Source organism: Lithobates pipiens, unplaced genomic scaffold, assembly GCF_037356315.1.
Source record: "Lithobates pipiens isolate NorthernLeopardFrog02 unplaced genomic scaffold, aLitPip1_a1.2 Scaffold_16, whole genome shotgun sequence".
Lineage (NCBI taxonomy): Eukaryota > Metazoa > Chordata > Amphibia > Anura > Ranidae > Lithobates > Lithobates pipiens.
Window position 1 is genome coordinate 615,191,930 of NW_027507748.1, and position 16,474 is coordinate 615,208,403.

The 16,474-nt window shown below is 41.0% G+C and overlaps 1 protein-coding gene across 1 annotated transcript in view; it reads right to left on the reverse strand.

Annotated features, from left to right (window-relative positions):
- The window catches only part of FLT1 (fms related receptor tyrosine kinase 1), an 87,824-nt gene extending 86,368 nt beyond the window's left edge, over nt 1-1,456 (reverse strand). The window contains exon 1 of the mRNA XM_077484077.1: nt 1,092-1,456. Within this exon, the coding sequence (XP_077340203.1) occupies nt 1,092-1,152 (61 nt within the window). The 5' untranslated portion in view covers nt 1,153-1,456. The remainder of the gene's footprint in view (nt 1-1,091) is intronic.
- Between the last annotated feature and the right edge of the window lie 15,018 nt (nt 1,457-16,474).

Consider the following 16,474-nt stretch of genomic DNA (forward strand, 5'->3'; position numbering starts at 1 on the left):
TGATATGGCATTATATGGAAACATCACATTATGCTTTATCACTTCTAACCTTAGAATACTATATGTTTTAAAGTAGACATAGGGGTTGATTTACTAAAGGCAAATAGATTGTGCACTTTGCAAAGTGCAGTTGCACCAAAGCTTAGTAAATGAAGTGAAGCTTCACTCTGCAAAACATCTTCAATCACATGCAAGAAAACAGCAGCATTATTGCTTGCACATGATTGGTGATGGGAGTTGGAAGAGATTCCCCTCATTTACTAATGTCTGCATTTGCAAAGTGCACAATCTATTTGCCTTTAGTAAATCAACCCCATAGTCAGCCTGTAAGTTCCTAAACTTTAAAGAACTGCTAGCTTCTGGACTGCCTAAAAGCCAGAGTAAATTTATCTTGAAACCTGGATATAGGTAGTTCAAGGATTAGCAAGCTTTTTAATCCAAGAAAGCTTACTTATTCATAATCATTGTTTGATGTTAATGGTAAGATGGGATTGTTAGGCTTGCAGTTGCTTACACAGCCATACACAAAATACACCTACTATCTCAAACCCTTTTCTTCTACATCACCCAGTTTTAAGGGTTTCAGAACAAAAATATGCCTATTTGGCAATTGCTTTCAATTTGAAATGTATAAATGTCCCAATTTTCAATACATATTTTAATAACAGAAAGCAATCTGATGGATCTGTGCATCACTTGTGATGATTGGGCCATGTAGGCATTGTGAGTCTCCTATTATGACCTCCAAGATCTCTTGCTCAGCTGGATGGTAGCGGGTCCTTGGTAGGTCCTTTTGGTTTGAAAATTCAAGTGAGTGCGGTCAGATCTTTCCAATCGTTCTTGGAGGGGCATTTACACCCTCCTCAGCCAACTTTAGCCAACAAAGGAAGGCAAGTTGAAGTATGATGGATTAGATTCTGTTCCAGGTCACCCCAATTTATATACTGGTTCCACTGTTGAAGTGGAATTCTGAAAGTTCAAAGTGCCTATTTGTTTCATATAATTGTTTAACAGCCATTCACCAAGAAGAAGCAATGGAGTTAAAATCTAGAAAAAGGTGACAGGTGAGATGGAGAGAACATTGTACCTACCTGTTAGCATCAGGCATCCAAGCAGCAGACACAGCATGGCCACCGTGACACAGCTTAACATGTCTGAGCAATCCTAGTTCTGTCCCAAATCCCACAACTGTCAGGTAAGTAGCTGCTAACACACCAGCAACAATAAATAAAGTGTTGTGAGTTTCCAGTAGTTAATGCAGCACCTCCTCTGTGGTCCTCAGACTGATGTAAGCGTATCCTGTACTAGAGCAACCTTCCAGCAGCAGCACTATGTACGGTCCTGTCTCTTCACCAGATTCCTGCTGAATGCCCTACAACACAGCAGTGTGTCCTTAGCTGCAGAGTGGGACGGAATATCCTGAAGGATAGGGACACAGTGCTGAAACCCCTGGGACATATCCATTCATTGTGCAAAGGCAAATTCTCACACCCCTGATATAACCACATGTAACTGATGGCATGTGTGGCCACCTCCCTGACTGTGACATCACCAGTATAAAAGGACAGTTCGCCCTCTGTGTCACCCAGCACATACTGACCAAACTGGTCACAGCTGCTAGTCTAGCATCAGTCATCCCTACAGATGTGGTTTAGCTAGAACGGTCCTGTGTAGCCCCATACTGAACAGAACTTTCCTGATTTCATCTATCTGAAGGCACACATTTCTCAGTGTTTACATACAACTGCACTGTACCTATATATTATAGTCCTACGAATATAATTGCTTGTGATGGGCAATATAACACAGATGTTGGTTTTGGCAGTAACAATGTAAACCATGCTATATAAAGAAAAGAAGGTTAATCTAAAAGCAAATTAAAATGTTTAGAAGCTGTATGCATAATGTACAAAAATAACATATAGGGCTCATTCACATGAACATATGCATATTTTCTGCATGGAGCACAGGTTCCTGCTTGCATGGCTAGCAGAAGATCCTGCATAAAACATATGCAACCAATGTCCTTGCATTTAGATGCATTTAGATGTGTACAGAATTTAGATGTGTACAATTCTTCTAGTGACTTTACACGTATATATGATTACATGTGTTTAAAAGTTCTACAAAACTCAAGTTAGGTACTGCCCCGGATGCAGCTGCATCTTACTTTTTTTTACTGCTAAAAGGAAATCTTCATTTGTAGATTTGGCTTCATTGATTCCTATAGTGCTGCATTTAGATAAGAATAAAACTATATGCTGTACACATCTAAATACAGCATTTTAGATAATATGTGTGAATGAGCCCCTACAATTTTGTATAGGGCAATGTGTTAATAAATTCAGCAATAAAATATAAAAACTGCAGCTTGTTTACTATTATGATTTAAATAAATTTATAGTAAAATATTACATATTTTCACCAACTATAAAATAATTGTATTATACTTTTTGGTTTAGGCAACATTTTATAAAATAAAAATTGTGTGTTACTTAAAGCTGAACTCTGTGGAAAGTAAAAATCCTCCTGCCTGAGCACTATAATGGTTAAATGATAAATTATATCTAAAGGACTGAGAAAAGCAGTTTTACTTACATGATCTTCTGCAGGCTCCTACGCACTGCAAGACAAGTCACACAGCTTCTTCTTTCCTATGCTCCAGCAGTTAGATGCCCTCTGACATCATCAAGCTCAATGCAGGGCCCAAAGCCCTTCATTGGGCATGAGGATGCCGGGTAACAGTTCACTGCTGAGGCATAGGGGAGCCTCGTCTGCCCATGGAATGGTAGATCAGGTAAGTAAAACTACTTACCTGATCGCCTAGTCCAGGGGTCTTGAATTAAGGTCTGGTCAGCAAAATTTCCTTCTAAATCTCGTTAGTGCTATAAAACATGGCGGTCCCCCCGTACCTCATCATCTTCACGCACCTTTCACATCGTAATCCCCTTTACATCACAGTTTCCTCTTTAAAGCAGTCCACCAGTGTCCTTAGTTCCCCTTCACATTACTGCCCCCCTTTACACAGTGTCCCTTAACTCAACACAGAGCCCCATTTAAGGCAAGCCTCCCCTGCACATTCCTATGGCAAGGCAGAGGCACTGATCATCCTGGGGTGTCCTGGGTGGCCACCAATGTCATCCTCAAAGTAGGCAGGGGGAGGGAGGAGGTGCAGATTGGGACTGAGGGGTGGGAGCTGCCCAAGTTGTTACGTTAACAAGCAGGTGATTACCCGGTTTGTTAATATGAAAAGACTCCTCCTGCTATCTGTCCTGATCTGCAGCACCAGTGAGTTCAGTGGCAAGGCGGGAGGCCCGGGGGAGAAGACCCAGCTGTGGCAGTGGCACAGCCACGGTTCGGACAGGATTGTCACTCTGTCTGGTTCCGGACTGCAGTCCGCCATTTAGTGACCACCGCCATAGTCAACCATTTAACCCTTGCTGTGCACACAAGGAACAGTTTTTACTTTTCCAGGAGCCGGGCTTTAAACTTACAGATTGATGTAATACTGCATTGAGCTGAGATCTCCTGGTATTACGTATCAATTATTATGATCCTAATATAAAAATAAAACCAGATCAATTTATGCATGTGTGTGTAGAAAGGTATTTTGAATGGATCTGCACACACAAAAGAGTGTTTGTAGGAATTCCCAAAAGCCCAAAATACCTTTATATATAGTGAGATATGAAGGCTGTTGAAGTTATATGTAGATCTCAGCTTTTAATGTACAGTTGAGAAGGGAACTACCTCTCTCACCTCCTTAGTGAAGTTTCATTGTGATTGGTCCTTACTGCTCCTTTAGTAGGGAGGCTCAGAAAGAAAGAGGGACGTGGCAAAGCTTGACTTTTTATGACTGGTCAGGATTTGCGCATGAATCTAGCTTAGGATCTTTGTTCAATGTGCAGATTATGTCGTTCATTTTTGTGACAAATGTACTTTAAAGTGCGGTACTAAATTTTAGAGTTTATTTTCCTGTTATAATGTAAAATAAAATCCCCCCAAAGGGTCAGACATTTTAAATAACTAACACAACACAATGTGCATGAGTGCCAACTCTGATGCAACTTCTGTGCAGCCCCCTGAAAGGCTATTTGTAAAAAAGCCACTGACCATTACTTGCTCAATTAAAAACTAAAAACAATTCCACACCTCAGTGATAAAACACAAATTACAAACATTTTCTGAAAACATTGTAATTATACATCATAATTTAGCATTTTTTGTTTGTCTGTTTGAGCAAAGGGGAACTCCATCCACAACATTATTTAGTTCACATGTTAAGGAGGAACTGAACACTGGAAGTTGTGCCCAAAACAAGGCAGGCAGAGGGCAAAGGACTAGTCACCAGTATTGCCTGTGGTCTCCCTGTAGCTGATCTTTCCCCATTACTGACTTATTAAGCTCATTTTTGTGCTGCGTGGAGACAGCCATTCTGGTAAAGGCAGGGCTTTGATTTCTCATGTTAGGACCTCCAGCAAGGAGAACAGTAATGCCGCGTACACACATTCAAACAATCCGGTGGAAAAGTCCGGCGGACAATGCCCCCGTATGTGCGCTCTGGCGGACTTTTTTTACCCAAAAGTCCGGCGGGCTAAGAAAGTAGTTTTGCACCAAAATATGGGAGGATGCTGGGACTGTGACATCATAATGGGAGGGGACATCATCCGGTGATGTCCCTATATAAGTCGCCGCACGGCGTGTGCCTGTCATTGTGGCCAGAGCCAGTGACGAGGCAACAGCTCAAGAAGAAAAGAAGAGAAGAAGAGAACAGAAGAACAGAAGGTGGCGACAGAAGACTGGGCCACCGCTTGTAAAAGAGCTAGAAGAAGGCACAGTGGCCTGGCAAGAAGACCCCCGAAGTCGGAAGAAGAGGGCAGCGATGAAGAAGAAAGCCGGGCTCCTCCGCTAGTAAAAGAGCTAGCAAAAGAGCAGAAGATAGCGGAGGAGTCTGGCGAGAAGACCCCCGAAGACGGAAGAAGACCCCCGGAGCTGTGCAATAAACTATTTTAACCCTTATGTGTTGTGTTTTTTTTACATTTTTTTTACAGGTGAATGGATAGGGGTACATTGTACCCCATACTCATTCACATAGGGTGGAGGGCCGGGATCCGGGGGCCCCCTTATTAAAGGGGGCTCATGGATTCCGATAAGCCCCCCGCCCGCAGACCCCGACAACCAACATGGGGACAAGGTGCTTTAGGGTGGGGGGCCGCGCTGCCCCACTTCCCCAAAGCACCCCCCATGTTGAGGGCACGCGGCCTGGTATGGCTCAGGAGGGGGGGCACTCGCTCGTCCCCACCCCCTTTCCTGACCGGCAGGGCTGGGTGCTCGGATGAGGGTCTGATATGAACAATAGTGGGAAGGGAGGTAAGAAAGGTTAAGTGCGACTGTGATACTGCAGAATACACAGCCATCTAATGTCTTCAGCTAATGTTGGAAGGAATTAGGATGCACATTAGCACCTATTAGTCAGTAAGTATCATAAAGAAGCAATGAGGCATGAATGACCTGGGTGACCTCGCCTTGCAGTGCCCTGCTCCTACTCATGTGCCTGCCAAGACACTAATCAGGAAAAGGGTTAATGACATAGGAACTGAGAGTCAGCATCCAATTTCCATTCATTGCTTGGTCACTATAGGAGTAGGACAATAGCTAATAAATGTACATATATAGCCCAGAGCCCCACCAAACTCTCTGCAGCCATTTATTTTTAGAGCCTGCTGATGGCTGCTTTTACTACCCCACAGGGCCCTGGGCAATAGTCACTTCTGAAGGTCTTTAAGTCTCGGTTTCCCGGCGTGTATTAGTAATAAAACGGGAAGAGCACGATCCAAGTTAATTTCTAGCTCAGAAAGGAAACACTGTTTCCTGTATTGTACAAATCTGGTGCCAACAAGACCGACACAGAGCTCCATTGTCCTGCTAACAATTCCATGGTGGGGAGAGAGCCTTGAGAAAATCCACCTTCCTTCAGCTCAGGCTTTTGATGTCCAGAAAGAGGGTGACATGTATGATACCTTCTGTGTGACACGAAATACGCCAGCACTATCAATAGGAGGAGGAGAGACCCCCAGGGCTCAGCTAAGTCTTATCGGCTTAACATATGAGACTATTCATACACAATGCAGGGGGTAAGAGGATAACCCTTCCTGTGCCGAGTTCATTCATCTAAAATTCCACCCCTCTAGTTGTCTCTGGTTCATCTCTATTCAGGTCGGGTCTTTGACATGGAAGTCATGTGACTACCAACTTTTTGCAGCAAGTGCATAATTATGAAAATAACGCAATGAAAAGTGGAAGCACTGTCAATAGCAACCAATCAGATTCCAGCTGTGATTTGTCCTCTGCAGGGAATGTACAGCCTTCACTAGTGAAAATTATGCAACAAAGGGATTTAACCTAAACCCAATCACTTAAAGGGTAACTCCACTTTCGTGGGAAAAAAATAGCAAATAAAAAAAAAATAATATAGTGTATACAATTGCGACATAAGTTATATTGTAATTGAATGTTATTAAAAATTACCTAAAAACATGGAAAGGTTCCCCACTGGGATTTTTAGCCCTCGCAAAATAAACAAAATATATAGTTGTAAATGATTATTTTATTTAATGAAAAATAATTCAAATATACAAAGAGTTTAAAATATGAGTTTTGGTTGGTGACATAAAAACACGGTAACCAAAATTGATGGTGACATTATACATCATAGAAAAAATGTTTACAAATTGCGTTACACCATAGGATGCATAAGAATACCCCAATGCATTTTGACCCCTACATTTGTGGTCTTCTTTGGGGTTTTTAATGTTCTAGAAAATACATCAAAAAAGATTTTTTTACCATTTATAATTCACATTTGGTGATGTACAATAAAGATAGAATACTACTTCATGTATACAATCATATATTAGCCATACATTGCTTCCTATCTATGATGATATATTTACCCATCAAATGATGGACCTCACATAACCACATATTTAAAAGCAGTTGCATTCAAATGTTCCCGGACTTCCGTGTGTCTCCTCAGTGTCCCCCCAGGTGAGCCCCCAATCCACAGGGCTTACAAGGGGCCACACACTTAGACTCCAGAAAGGGAGGGAGTGGGGGAAGGGGCACCTCCAATTTGTAATTAGAGGTCAGAATAAGTAAACAGAAATCATTTTTGTAATACGGTGTACACATGACTGAACTTTTCGACAGCAAAGTTCAGACGGAACGAAATCTGTCGGACAATTCAATCGCATATAGGCTTCATCTGACCTTTTCTGTCGAAAAATCTGAAGGACTTTGGAAATAGAACATGTTTCAAATCTTTCCACCGGAACCAGTTCCTATCGAGAAAACTGCTCGACTGTATGCAGGTCCGACGGACCAACAACGACGCAAGGGCAGCTATTGGCTACTGGCTATTGAACTTCCTTTTTCTAGTCCCGTCGTACGTCATCGCGTTAAACGATCGGACTTTGGTGTGATCGTGTGTAGGCAAGTCCGTTTCAGTGGAACTCCATTGAAAAGTCCATCAGAGTTTACTCCGACAGAAAGTCCGGTCAGTGTACGAGGCATAAGAGTGCTCAGTGTTACTCCTAGCTGGCTAAGGATCCTACTTGGTATGCTAAACCAATTAATTACAATGGCTACCTATTTCATTCATATTTTATTAGATACCTATTAAATGTTTTTTAAGAAGAAACTTTTTAATTTAATCATGGGTTAAATAATAAACCCATTAAATCTATCATGATCAGAGTGATTGTGCATAAAGTTTAAGTGCATGAATTAAATAAACGTGACCATATTAGGTGAATTAAAAGTGACGGAATTAATTGTGCACGGTAAGTGATTGAATAATAATACAATATAATTTAAGTGAGCTGCAATATGTTATGTACTGGTGCTTAAGAAACAAAAAGGTGCCAATATTATTGCTGCAATAGGTGAACATCATTGTTAAAATAAATGTATTTTACCTTTAATATTATAGATATAATGCAAGATGCCAGACTTGACAAAGGTGTGTGCGCTCATAGGCAGTTTATAAGATTGGGTGGTAAATAAAAAGTATGTATGAAATAAAATTAGTGCAGAAGTACAGTATCTCACAAAAGTGAGTACACCTCTCACATTTTTGTAAATATTTTATTATATCTTTTCATGTGACAACACTGAAGAAATGACACTTTGCTACAATGTAAAGTAGTGAGTGTACATCTTGTATAACAGTGTAAATTTGCTGCCCCTTAAAATAACTCAACACACAGTCATTAATCTAAACCACTGGCAACAAAAGTGAGTACACCCCCTAAGTGAAAATGTCTAAATTGTGCCCAAAGTGTCAATATTTTGTGTGTCCACCATTATTTTCCAGCACTGCCTTAACCTTCTTGGGTATGGAGTTCACCAGAGCTTCACAGGTTGCCACTGTCCTCTTCCACTCCTCCATGATGACATCAGGGAGCTGGTGGATGTTAGAGACCTTGCGCTCCTCCACCTTCCATTTCAGGATGCCCCACAGATGCTCAATAGGTTTTAGATCTGGAGACATGCTTGGCCAGTCCATCACCTTTACCCTCAAATTCTTTAGTAAGGCAGTGGTCGTCTTGGAGGTGTGTTTGGGGTCCTTATCATGTTGGAATACTGCCCTATGACCGAGTTTCTGAAGGGAGGGGATCATGCTCTGCTTCAGTATGTCACAGTACATGTTGGCATTCATGGTTCCCTCAATGAACTGTAGCTCCCCAGTTCCGGCAGCACTCATGCAGCCCCAGACCATGACACTCCCACCATCATGCTTGACTGTAGGCAAGACACATTTGTCTTTGTACTCCTCCCCTGGTTGCCGCCACACATGCTTGACATAATTTGAAATTAATACGTTTATCTTGGTCTCACCAGACCACAGGACATTTATATATAAGCCCAAGAGCAATTTTTCTGGACTGGATTAGGGATTAGTCATTACATTTATTTTAACCCAACGTTAGTCCCCCCCTAAAAGCCTAGCTTGTCTTTCCTTAAGCAAAACCCTTAGGATGTGTGCATAAGAGATGGAGTCCAAATACAGGGGGTCCTCAACTTATGAACGCCCGACTTACGAACCACTCCTACATAGGAACAGGGTGCTGTGGGGACCCTCTGCCATTCTGCGCATGCGCGGCAAGACGGAGCCTCGGAAAATGTTGGAAATGTCCATAATTTGCCGCGCATGCTCCGAACGGCATTCAACGGAACATCGGAAATGTCTGTAATTGTCGTTCTGCACATGCACGGCCGAATTACGAACATTTCCAGATAACAAACAGGAGGAAAGTCCCTAACGGGTTCGTAACCCGGGGACCCCCTGTATCCATCTTTATTCATGTTGGAGTAATGTTTTATTCCAATCACTGCAATCTGGAATATGAATACGATCAAGAATGGTAAAGGAGACTTTGGGTATCTACGTGCCTGCCTAGGGGAAGGTATCTGTTCCCAATTTCCATACTGTAGACATGTTTTGAGGTTCTACACCAGAATTTTTGACATTCGGCTAAATTTTTAACAATTTGGCCATTTGGGAGAATAAAATATTTTTATTTTCTGATTAGAGGGTAATAGGCACAATGCCCACATGAGTAGTGGCCATAGAGAGATCAGTGTTTTTTGTTAGGCTTTTTTTGATACTCACTTCTGACTAGCTTGACTTTTAAAGAAGAAGCTCGTCTAAAGGTAATTGAGGGAGTCTCAGGTAAAAATTGTTGAACCTTATAGTCATCTGTGAGTATGGACCAGTGTTTCTGAATGCTTTCTCAGATTTCTCTGTGTTGTTGAGAAAAACGCATAATTATGCGCATGGAATCAACATCCTTGTTGCCCTTTAATTTATGTTTAAACAAGAGATCTTCTCGTGGATGTTGGGCCGTTCTATTATAGGCTTTGCGCAAGCAGCAACGGATGTAGCCTTGTTCAAGCAACCTGTTTTGAAGTTTACCAGCTTCTAATTCAAACAATATTTCATTAGAACAATTTCTTCGTAAACAAAGATATTGTCCGTAGGGGATTGAATTTTAAGGGGAATTGGATGAAAGCTATCTGCGTGCTTTTTCTGTAAAAGTACTGCTCAGCTCTCCTGTCTGATTACGGTCTACCTGAATGTCTAGAAATGTAATTGACTTGACTTTATGGGTCATATTGAATTTGAGATTAGGATTGTTGATATTGATTTTGTTAAAAAAAAACTCTAGGAGAGTGTCTTCAGGACATTTCCATATGATGAAGATGTCATTGATGTACCTGAGCCATGTAGAGACATGGCCCAGGTACTCGACAAGATCCTCACCACTGAAAAGAGACCTTTCCTACTCCCCCAGGTACAGATTGGTGTAGGATGGGGCACAACATGTCCCCATCACTAGGCCCTGCACCTGGAGGTAGTGGGAGCTGTTAAAAGAAAAGTGGTTGTGATTCAGATGTAATCCAATCCATTCAAGATGAAATCATTAAGTGCCCTATCATATCTGGAACCCTGTTGTAGTACCTTCTGTACAGCTAATAATCCTTTCCTATGTGGGATTGAGCTATACAGGGCTTCAACATTGATCAACATTGATAGTGACCAATATGGAATCTTCAGATGTTGTTTTCCATGTTTTAATTTCTTTGGTGTGTGCAGCTCCTTTGACTCTTGCATATGTGTTTTTCCATGATATTAAAAATTACCTTTCCTTTTTAATCTGCAGTCACTGTCATTGTCATGGTTATGCAGTAATCTTCCTCTGTTTGCTTACCTCTCCTTATGTGTTTAGACTAAGAGGCCAGCCGCTTCCACCTGGTGGTTTTTATAACCTCTCCTCTAAGCATGGCTCCACCCCAGGCCCTATCAGGGAACCCTATATTAACCTGTGCACTGCAAGCCAGCGGTGCTGATCAACCATTGTGTATCCATTGTGTGTTTGGCTTCCTGTTTCCTGCTTGCTGTGTGCTCTATGTTTTTCTCTGTTACCGACCTTGGCGTGTTCTCTACGATTCCTGTCTGCTTGTGACCTTGACTTTTTGGCATGTCTCTGTCTGCCTGTGACCCTGAACCTTTGGCGTGTACTCTGTTCTTCCTATCTGCTAGTTGCCCTGACCTCTGCCTTATCCCCTTACTATCCTTGTCGTTCCAGCCTGCTGCTTCCTTCTCCTGTAGTCTACTGTTAGTGTGAGCTGTGAGACCCTAGGGGCCGCAACCTGGAGCCAGACTGCAGCGAAGTCCATCCTCACTACTGGAGGCTCTGGTGAACACCTGCTGGCTGTTAGACTCTGCGCCCTGGGGAATCTATGCTCTAGCTCCTACCGGGATCTGTGTTAGTAATCCAGTAGACCTGTGTCCTGAACCACCCTGGGTACAATCCACAGCAGTCAGTCCTAAGATCCACTACCTAGCGGTGCACTTCCGACTCTTATGGAGTGCATCTGTCACCTGGTCTCAGGTGACCTGACAGTCATTTTCTGTAAAATGCAATGCAACATGGCTACCTGGAGGAGTTCTGTACACAGAATGTATACTGAACATTCACCAAAAACATAATTTCCTACTTGTGTGATTGGCTCACTGATTTTCCCAGAAGTCTGCACTAAGATACAAATCATAATTCAGGCATCCCCTGGAACAAAAATTTCATATTTGGTGAGATACTCCCAATATGAAATTACGTCTAAAGGGAATCAGACCCTGCAGTTCCCCTCATTAGAACCCTGCAGGTGCAGCAGCTAATTGATGATTATGAAACCACTCCCATTAGATTCACTTTCCACATGGACACAAACAGGGATTTCTTCAGAATAACAAAAGGTAGGAATCTGCAACAAAGTTTGTTAAAAACCTTGTACTTAGATCACCCAGAGGGGAGTGTTTTTGTTCTCAACAAAGGTGGGATTACTCTTTAAATCTCATATAAACTTTATATTGTAAAGGTAAGATCAAAAGGTTTTTGCAATCTTTATTTCAGTGAAATAGAACCTGGTGATCCTCTCATTGAACCTTGTTCAAGCTTCCAGTTACACGCAAACAACGTTCTGCCCCTGTATTCTGATTGGCTTCCTGTGTTATCACTCTGTCACATACATGACTATAAGTGGCTGTGCTGACGTTCACCACACATGTTGCACCAAGATATGGCATACAGCTACTGCTGGAGACAAGAGGAGGTTCCAAGAAGGCTACAGGAGATCAGCAGCACTGAGAAGCAATAAGGAAAAAAAATGTAAAAGTAAAAGGTAAAAGTAGTAATCCTTCTGCCCACGCATATATAGATATAAATAAAATTCACCCTCTGACACTCAACACTTATTTATTATTTATTGATTTATTTCAGGTACTTATATAGCGTTGTCAATTCATGCAGTGCTTTACATATATATTGTACATTCACATCAGTCCCTACCTTCAAGGAACTTACAATCCAAGGTCCCTAATACACATTCATACATACACAGGCCAATTTAGACAAGATCCATCCAATTAACCTACCATCATGTCTTTGGGGTGTGAGAGGAAACTGGGGTACCCGGAGGAAACCCACGCAGGCAAGGGGGAATATGCAAACTTAACTCTTTCCCAAAAAAACCCTAGCTTAAAAGCAACATAAAACAATTTCTATTTAAAAAAAAAAAAAACATGGCAATTGTTTATCATATACAGTGATTTACAAAACTAAAGCCAGCCATAACACTGATTAAAGGAAAGAAATTTGCTAGATTCCCCCATCAACGCAGACAGTGCTGACAGGGGAATCCCTCCTGCCAAGTCATTGTATTCTCCTGGCGTGGGGGCAGGGGAGCCGTTCCCGCCAGGAAAAGACAGTGATAATTGTTAGCAGCTATACAAGCCGCTAGTGATAATAACATTTAAGATCCGGCAGGCTGGTTGTACAACTTGGGTACATTCAACCTGCCCATACATGGTTCGAATCTCAGCCAGTTCCTGACTGGTCTAATGCCCCGTACACACGACCTGAAAATTGGACGACAGATCTTCTGACTTTTTTCACTCGATAGTAGAAATTGAATAGGTTACTAAAGTTATGAAAATTCTCCTACTACAGAATAAAAATTTGCAAGTGATGTAATGTGTTGTAGTGTATTTGTATTGTATTTTCAGAAAACAACTGTTCTGATCAACCACTTCAGCCCTGGAAGGATTTACCCCCTTGCGATACGGCACTGCGTCACTTTAACTGACAATTGCGTGGTCATGCAACGTTGTACCCAAACAAAATAGATTTTTTTCCCCACAAATAGAAGTTTCTTTTGGTGGTATTTGATCACCTCTGAGGTTTTTATTTTTTGCATTATAAACAAAAAAAGACTGACAATTTTGAAAAAAAAAAAAAAAAAATATATATATATATATATATATATATATATATATATATATATATATACCGTATTTTTTGGACTACAAGACGCATTTTTTCCCCGCAGAAATATGGGGGAAAATGTACCTGCGTCTTATGGTGCGAATATACCATTGGCACCGGCTCCCGCGATCCGGGGTGCTCTGTGGCCTCAGCCTCACTCCAGCACAGAAAAAATTTATTTAAAAAAATATATTAAAAAAACAACATAATTCATGAAGTTACAAGCCATCAAGAGAAATTATGCATAGGCAGAATAATCGATAAAAAAGCATGGTATATCTGGCCGACAGGCTATGTACCCTGCTTTTTTATCGATTATTCTGCCTATGCATAATTTCTCTTGATGGCTTGTACCTTCATGAATTATGTTGTTTTTTTAATATATATTTTTAAATATTTTTTTTTCTGTATTGGAGTGACCTACTCTATGTGGAGGCTATTTTTTTCTATTTTTTCTTATTACACCTACCTTCATGATTGCACTCTCGGGGAATTCAAGACACAGACAACCTGCATCGGATATCTCGATCGAGAGTCGGGAGTTCGATTGTTCCTTTTGGAGGACCATTTGCAGTGGATTCACATTTGATACATGATTGACCCACCATCATGATGTGTGGGTCCACACCTTAGGGTAAGAGTACCCATTATTGTTCTATGATAAGTGCACCTGCTATCTTCTTATAAGTTTGCTACTGGTGGAATTTGGATGTCAAGTATCACATTTCCACACCATCACACATATTTGAAGTCCCCTGTATAAGAATTGGATGGTGTTACATGAAGGACTGATTCATTGATGTTGTAGAGTCTTGACCTCTCATGAAGATTTGTTTATGTGCATAGCATTTTCCCATTTTCTGTGATTTCACATGAAATGCACAGACCGTTTTTCATAATTTAATGTTATGTATTTTTTATTTGGTATTCATTTGCTTTTTACTAATATTTATTAGTTTCACTAATATCGTTTTGGTTCACTGCTTCTAGTGATTATATTCTCACAGATTATTCATCACAATATTTTTTTTTTGATACTTGTCTGGTGTGTATTGTCACTAGTATTTCCCATTATATAGCGCTGCATTGTTTTGTTTTTTATATAAACAGGTGTAGGAGTAGCCCCATTATAGATTCTGTGCAACCCACTCTATCCAAAAGCTAATAAAAAGTCTTGGCTAGAGCTCCACTTTAAGCACACTTATACTGTGCTCAGCATAAATGAGTACACCCCAACAGATTTGTCAGAAAACCTTTACTTTCCTTTCAGAGTCAGCATTTTCTATGGGACACTATACTACAAAATACTCCCACAAATGGCGGCCATTGATTGCAACCAAGATTTGTTAATTTGCACACATAAACAAGTATTTTTCCTAACAAATTAATTCAAGACCATGTTGCAAAAATGAATACACCCCAATGAAAGTCTAAGCCTCATACACACGATCGGACTTTAAACAAACTTTCCCGTGGATTTCTGTACAAAGGGCATTGGCCGTGAATTTATTAAGCATACACACGATCGTACTTTTTCAACCAACTTTCACCAAATCACGTGTTTTTTTTGCTCTTTACCGCCACCTTTGGTCAACTTCTGTATTGTCTGATCTTTTGCATTGGTTCTGAGCACGTGTGTTTTTAAAGTCCGCTGGTTTTCTGTACACACAATCTGACTTTGCTCCATTGGACTTATGTTGTCGAAAAGTTTGTCTGTTCGCACAGCCAACATTTGTCCAGTGAAAACCGAAAAAGTTTGTCCAATGGAGCGTACACACGGTCGGATGTTGCCTTAAAACAGATAATTTGCATGTTTGTTGTCAAAAAGTCCGATCATGCGTACGGTCTTTAGGAGCAAAGCTACATTTTAGAAAAACAAAATCCTAATTAACAAGAATTCAACTACAGGTAAATCAAATTATTCATTAAACAGGTGTCCAGCAGCCAGTTGATTATAAAACGTGTTATAAAGAAAACCCCTTTCCCATTTCTTGCTGTCAGCAATAGCACTACATGGAAGAGAAATGTCACACAGCCTGAGAAAGAAAATTATTTATTTAAACAAAAAAGGTAAAGGCTACAATAAGATCAGCAAAGCTTTACTTATCAATCAGAATACTAATTTTTTAACAAGGATCGAACAGCAACCATCTCACAGAGACTTCCAGGCTGTCCACGGAGGTTAACACCTCTACAGGAGCATCTTCTGATGAGAAGGGTTGAAGAAAATCACCATGCAAGTTCACTGCAGTTAGCTAAAGAAGTAGAAAGCCAAACTGGGGTGATTGTTTCCTGTGACACAATACGGCGTACACTGTAAAGAAACTGTATGCATGGGTGTCACCCATGAAGGAAGCCTCTCCTAAAGTCCATGAACAAAAAAGCATGCCTATAATTTACCAGGGCCCATGCTGAACAAGAAGACTATTGGGACTCTGTACTCTGGAGTGATGAGACCAAGATAAATGTTTTTGGAACTGATGGCTTCAAAACAGTATGAGGTCGCAAAGCTGAGGAGTGCAAAGAAAAGTGCTTGGTGTCTACAGTGAAACATGGTGGTGGCAGTGTCCTTCTGTGGGACTGCATGACAGCTGCTGGTGTCGAGGAGCTGAATTTCATTGATGGTATCATGAATTTACAGATGTACTGTTCTATATTGAAAGAGAAGATGCTACCTTCGTGCCCTTGGTCGTTGTGTATTTTTCCAACATAGCAATGATCCAAAACACACACCCAAGGACACTGTTGCATTTCTGAAGAAGAACAGGGTAAAAGTGCTTCAGTGGCCAATATGTCTCCTGATCTGAACTCAATGGAACACCTATGGGGAATTCTGAAGAGACAAGTTGAGCATCCATCTCAATCCAGCATCCAGACTGTAAATGAGGTTGAAAATAATTGATGTAGTGCATCTCCTACTTGCTCATTCCATGCCTAGAAGACTTGGTGCTGTCCTTACAAATCATGAAGATCATACAAAATATTTGATGTAGTAGTTTTTGTTGTGGGGTGTATTCAATTTTGCATCAAGTAATTTGAGTAAAACTAAGGCCGCGTACACACGCACGGACTGTTCGCCCAACTTTGTC